The following is a 6,031-nucleotide window of genomic DNA, read 5'->3' on the forward strand; positions in this document are numbered from 1 at the left end:
AATAAGAAAACAAATGGAATAACATATGGATAAGCTCTAGACCATACTGGTACTGATCTAGAATTTTTCAATCTAAAATTTCTTAAAAACTTAGTATCGGTATCGAAAATGCTTGCTTCGGTGCCATAGGCAAAACCTCAGTAACTACCAGAACCGGTACCGACCCGAATTTCCCAATCCCGGTTTTCTTAAAAATTTGGTAAAGGTATCAACATGGTACCGTCACCCTACCGGTACCATTTGCTCACCTATAGAACAAAACTGTGTTTCATTTACGTTGAAATAAAACATAAAACTACATAGTATGTCAAAGTTGGTTTTTTTTTTTTTAATCTCATCAAATGCTATAATAATAACTAATGCATAAACTCAACCAATCAAACAAGCAGCCTGCTGCAACATACACACTGACTAATTCTCAGTTACCAACAGTTGTATTCTTCCCTGTAACAGGTGTTGCCCGCCAAATCAACAACGACCTCTGCCACGACCACGACCACGACCACGACCACGACCTCGACCACCTCTTCCGCCACCCCTACCCCTTCTATCGTTGCCTCTTGGGTTAGCTTCCTCTACTGTTATAGTGATTCCATTCATCTCAGATCCAGCAAGTGCAAGAGCTTTACTGCAGGCACTACTGTCAGTAAAATCTATGAAAGCAACCCTGAAAACACAGATAAATTTATTAAAAAAAGATATTTAGTAAAACACAGATTTTAACTGTATTAAATAATTTAATGATTTAATAAAAAAAACGTACCCTTTAAGACCTCCAGATTCAAAATCTTTAGGAATAGACATTCTTGAAATCTCTCCACAATGCTTAAAATGCTCCTCAAGGCTACTCCTAATCTGTACAATATTCCAAAAAAAAATTTTAATAAAAATTTAAAAAAATGTATAACCAAGAGACTTGGGAGATTATGAAATGTAAAAGCATACACTGTCAAAGCCATCTTCAGTACCAAATCCCTTTACAAATATAGTTGAACCCCGAGACTCGCCACTCTTCTTCTCATTGCTACATTGTAAAATACAATCATCAATTCAGATATCGATTTTTATCATATGTTAAAACTTAATGGGGAAGCATCGTTACCCGTTAGATGGATCCCTTTTCTTTGCTAAATCAAGCTTCACCGCACGCTCAAGTAGTAGTTCTCCATTGAGTTGAAGGGCCTGCAAGTAGAATAACGCCGGTTAGTTAGAACAAATAAATACACAGTATTTAAATTAGGAAAAGAGTGTCAAATTAACCTTTTGAGCTGCTTCAGGGGAGGCAAAGTCAACATGTCCAAAACCTGCAAGTTTACCATCTTTCTTGGCGAACCGGACCTCAACAACTTCAGCAGTATCTTTGAAGAAATCAACTCTGCAGGGCAGCAAGTCGTTAGAATTGGTCAAGCACGATACAGTTGTAAAAATTATACATAAGATGCGCATACATGTGGCTTTCTTTAATAGAAAAACTTAGATTGCCTATAAACAAAGTTTTGGAGTCTGATGGCTGCAAGATGTAACATAACACTTATTAGCAATGCAAGCATACACGTTATACTAAAAGAAAACATAAATGAACACAAAACACCAACCACTAAATTTGATGTTTCAAAAGTTTGCCCGTAAGATGGATCCTTTTTCTTTTCTAAATCAAGCTTCACCGCACGCTTAAGTAATAATTCTCCGTTTAGTTTAAGGGCCTGCAAGTAGAATAATGCCGGTTAGTTCGAACAAACAAATGCATGGTTATTTTAGATGGGAAAAGTATCGAACGGACCTTTTGAGCTGCATCAGGGGAGGCAAAGTCAACATATCCGTAACCTGCACGTCGACCATTTTTCTTGGCAAACCGGACCTCAACAACTTCAGCAGTATCTTTGAAAAAATCAACTCTGCATGATAACAAGTCGTTGAAACGATTGGACACAGTAAAGTTACAAAATATATAAATAAGATGCACATACACATGGCTCTTTTCAATAGAGAAACTTAGATTGCCCATGAACAAAGTTTTGGACTCTGATGGCTGCCAGAAGTAACATAACAATTATTAGCAACGCAAAGCATACACGTTAAGAGAAAAGAAAACATATATAAGCGGAAAACACCAACCGCTTCCTTTGCTGATGGAGCATCAACCATTTCAGCATCAGTAGCCTGCATATAACTTAATTAAAAACTACAATAATAAATTAAAAACAAATATTGCCAATATAATTAGACAAAAAAAAAAGGTGAATTGGAAATAAATAATCCCAACTTTTATGTATTAGCCGATAATAATCCCAACTTTAAAAATCACTACCAGCGGTCCCAACTTTCAACTATTTTTGTCTCGATGGTCCTCCGTTAAAAAACACTTAACGCCGTTACGTTTTTTCCCGAGTTTCAAACCGATGTTTTAGTGTTTTTGATCGAAAGAACGATACGAGTCAACCGATGTAAAACTTATCTCGAAACGATAATTCAAATGACTTGATTTTTGTTAATTGGAAATTCAAACACCCGAATTGAAGCATTGTTTCGTCGTTTGGATCACCGCTTCGAGATAAGTTTTACATTGGCTGACTCGTATCGTTCTTTCGATCAAAAGATCTAAAACATCGGTTTGAAACTCGGGAAAAAATATAACGACGTTAAGTGTTTTTTAACGGAGGACATTGAGACAAAAATAGTTGAAAGTTGGGACTGCTGGTAGTGATTTTTAAAGTTGGGATTATTATCGGCCAATACACAAAAGTTGGGATTATTTATTTCCAATTTTCCAAAAAAAAAAACATTACATTTTTCTTAGCTTCATCATCCTCTTCAGAACCCTCTTCATCATCCCCTTCAGAACCCTCTTCATCATCATCACTAGCATCTTCTGCGTTAGCAGCTGGTGTTACGTCTGATTCAGACTTGTCGTTCAAGCTGACTTCATTTTCTGCTGCAACATCACCACTCGGTTCCTCCTACATAAAAACAACACACTTAATGTATAAGCAAACTATAAACACAATGTTCAATTACTAAATCTATGCAAAATTTAATTACAGATTGTCCATCACTTAATTATTTAGTAATTACCTTCTTCTCTTCTTCACCGTTGACAGTCTTCTGCTTTTTAGTATCATCTACTTGCTTCTCAACAACCTCTTCTGCATCTCTTTTGCCTATAACCAGTAAATCATTCAATTAAAATCAAGATCTGTATTCAGATTCAAATATACAGAAACTAATCTACAAAAAATAGTAAGTTTATTGTCGAACCACAAAAAATGAATAGAAACAGAGAACCATGTTTTAAATCAAAAAAGTTTATAAAAATTAATTTTTAAACATATAAAAAGAACTACTTTTTACATAATATTTTTTCAGAGTTTTTGCATATAACCATATGTAGAATCCGTTTTAGTTATAAAAGTTTTAAAAAGAGAAGTTTAAAATACACCTTCTAAATTTGTTTATATAAAAAAATAAATATTTTTTACATATGATGTAAAACTCATGGTTCCGATTCCGTAACAGAGTAAAAATTAAGCTATCGTTTTCCGGTACTTTTGCATATAAACATATGTAGAAGCTGTTTTAAATAAAATGATTAAAATCTTTACAAAAATGAGTTTTTTTTAATTATTTGAATGACTTCTAAGTGTGTTTATATGCAAAACCCCCCAAAAAAACTGTGCAAATACATGTAACAATAAGTTCTTTTACGAGCTTTTCGAATATAAAACTCATGGTTCCCAGTCCCTAATAAACCTCCCTTTCTACAAAAAAGTAGAATTTTCACCGTTTTCCGGCCCGGTGATTTTGCATATAAGCACATGTAGAACCCGTTTCCAATTAAAATAAAAAAGAGAAAAAAACATTACAAAAATGAGTTGTTTGTTTATTAGATCATCTACTACACTACTTGTGTTTATATATTTATGCAAAACCTAATTTTACATATAAAACTAAGTTTTTTTTTTTTTTTATCTAAGGTACCGTTTTGGGTTGATTCGATCGGCTGTGCTGCAGCTACAGCTGCCGGATCCTGAAACATAACAAAATCAAAAGGATTGCTCACTCAGTAATACTATGCATACAGACCTATAGATAGAGGAAGTAAGTAAGAGAGTGGAATGAGAAATAAGGTTGATTACCTTGGCGGCAGCAGACTTCTTAGGCATGGATGTAGATGTATGAATGTAGCAACAAAAACCCTACACCCACCAAAATTATTATATATATTAGTGTTTTACCAGCAACATATAAATTATTTCATTTGACGACGTTAGTTTTTGTTCTTCGTTTCTTTAACGGCCGCCCTTTTGTTTGACGGCGAATTAAGATGTATATTCAAAAGAAGGAAAATGTCAATTTAATTTAAAAAGTTTATCTTTTGTATTAGGGGTGTGCATGGGTCGGTCTAGGACGTTTTTGAGTTAAACCCATAACCATAACCGATATGTCGGTTTATGGATGACCATAACCATAACTGACCCGTTATGGCGGTTATGGTTAATCGGTTTTGTAGGTTATAGTGAGTCGGTTATGGGTCAGTTAACCGTAACCACAAAAAGATAATTGGGCTTATAAGTTTGGTACCAATTATTACAAAAAAACGACATAACATGGTATACCAAAGTATATAATCGTTAATAGTAATACCAAATATTCAAAAAAAAAGGTCATTATATAATCCAACAATGAAATTCAACTTAATTTGATAACAAATGACGAACCAAAAACATCAAAATGATATAATCCAACAACATGCTTGGTGGAATTTAATCCCAAACATATTGTGGCTTAAATAAATGGGTCGGTTCGGTTATGGTGGTTTTGGAATTATCTTTAACCAAAACTGACCCTTATTTGGCGGTTTTTAAAATTTATTAAATCGACCCACCGGTTATGTCGGTTATCGGTTAAAATCGGTTCGGTTATGGTTCGGTTAAACGGTTATGGCGGTTAAGTTGCTCACCCCTATTTTGCATACAGATCATCCACGTTTCTTAAATTCTTGTGAATTACATTCAAATCCCTAACCCCGTTAAATTTAATCGTTAAGTCGGGGATAAACATGCCTTTTCACTTTTTCTTTATTATATGAGTAAAGTGCCAAAATCGTCCCTGAGGTTTGGCCATATTTACGAATTTCGTCCAAAAATATTTTTTTTCGCAATTAGACCCTCGGTGTGTCTCAACCATTGCCAATTTCGTCCAAATTGTTAGCTCGGTCTAAATTCAATGTTAACTCAGGGCGTTACTGTCATTTACATGTTTGTTATTATTATTATTATATTATTATTATGTGTTTTTTTCGATGACATATACAACATCTCACGATTCCTATGTTTGAATCCAATATAGTATCCGTTATTTTATTTTTCTTTTTTAGTCATATAAAGGGTTTAGCTCAGTGTAATAATAATAATAATAATGTAAACGAACATGTAAAAGGACGGTAACATCCATGAGTTAACGTTGAATTTAAACCGAGTTAATAATTTGGACGAAATTAGCAATGGTTGGGAAACATCGAGGGTCTAATTGCAAAAAAAAAAAAATATTTTTGGACGAAATTCGCAAATGTGACCAAACCCAGGAGACGATTTTAGCACTTTACTCATATAATAAAGAAAGATTGAAAAGTCATGCCTACCCCTTACTTAACGATTAAGTTTAACAAAGTTAGTGATTTGGATGTTATTTGCAAAAATTGGGAAACAAGGATGGTCCATATGCAAAAAGTAAATTTTAGACTAAATTCCCCATTATTTGCCAAACCACAATGGCGAAAATGGCACTTTACTCATTCAAAAGATATTTATGTTTTGGGTAGTTTGGTAATCATATGCACAACCGTTAAGGTGTTGTTTGTTTGTCAAGAGGTAGAATGTATGCAGTATACGGATCACATCTACAATAGATTATGATTTAGATCAAACCTCTACAGTCTGTAAGAAGTAGGATGTTTGTTTTTTAACAACTGTAGACTGCTAAAATAAACTTGTGGTGGTATACTAACTGTGGTGGTGGGTGGTGGTAGTGGACG

The 6,031-nt window shown here is 34.1% G+C and overlaps 1 protein-coding gene across 1 annotated transcript; it reads right to left on the reverse strand.

Moving 5' to 3' along the window:
* Positions 1 to 355: 355 nt before the first annotated feature.
* LOC143607673 (nucleolin 2-like) lies at positions 356 to 4,160 on the reverse strand. Its single transcript, XM_077083039.1, has 11 exons — positions 4,134 to 4,160; positions 3,976 to 4,024; positions 3,073 to 3,158; positions 2,787 to 2,957; positions 2,116 to 2,160; positions 1,968 to 2,029; positions 1,261 to 1,375; positions 1,103 to 1,182; positions 946 to 1,024; positions 764 to 855; positions 356 to 667 (listed from the first exon to the last, which is right to left on the reverse strand). The coding sequence occupies exons 1-11, from the start codon at positions 4,158 to 4,160 to the stop codon at positions 469 to 471; spliced, it is 1,005 nt and encodes a 334-aa protein (XP_076939154.1). The 3' UTR covers positions 356 to 468.
* Positions 4,161 to 6,031: the final 1,871 nt, after the last annotated feature.

The sequence above is a fragment of the Bidens hawaiensis genome, unplaced genomic scaffold, assembly GCF_021521415.1.
Source record: "Bidens hawaiensis isolate Kalapana, Puna unplaced genomic scaffold, B.hawaiensis_p1.1 tig00084881_1, whole genome shotgun sequence".
NCBI lineage: Eukaryota > Viridiplantae > Streptophyta > Magnoliopsida > Asterales > Asteraceae > Bidens > Bidens hawaiensis.

What these genes read in the sequence shown, in the direction of transcription:
- LOC143607673 (XM_077083039.1), bottom strand. Translation starts at nt 4,160, where the DNA reads ATGCCTAAGAAGTCTGCTGCCGCCAAG. An exon ending in TCTATTGAAAAGAGCCATGT is followed by an intron (nt 1,376 to 1,967) that starts GTATGTGCATCT and finishes GCTGCCCTGCAG; the next exon opens with AGTTGATTTCTTCAAAGATA. An exon ending in CCCCTGAAGCAGCTCAAAAG is followed by an intron (nt 1,183 to 1,260) that starts GTTAATTTGACA and finishes TTCTACTTGCAG; the next exon opens with GCCCTTCAACTCAATGGAGA.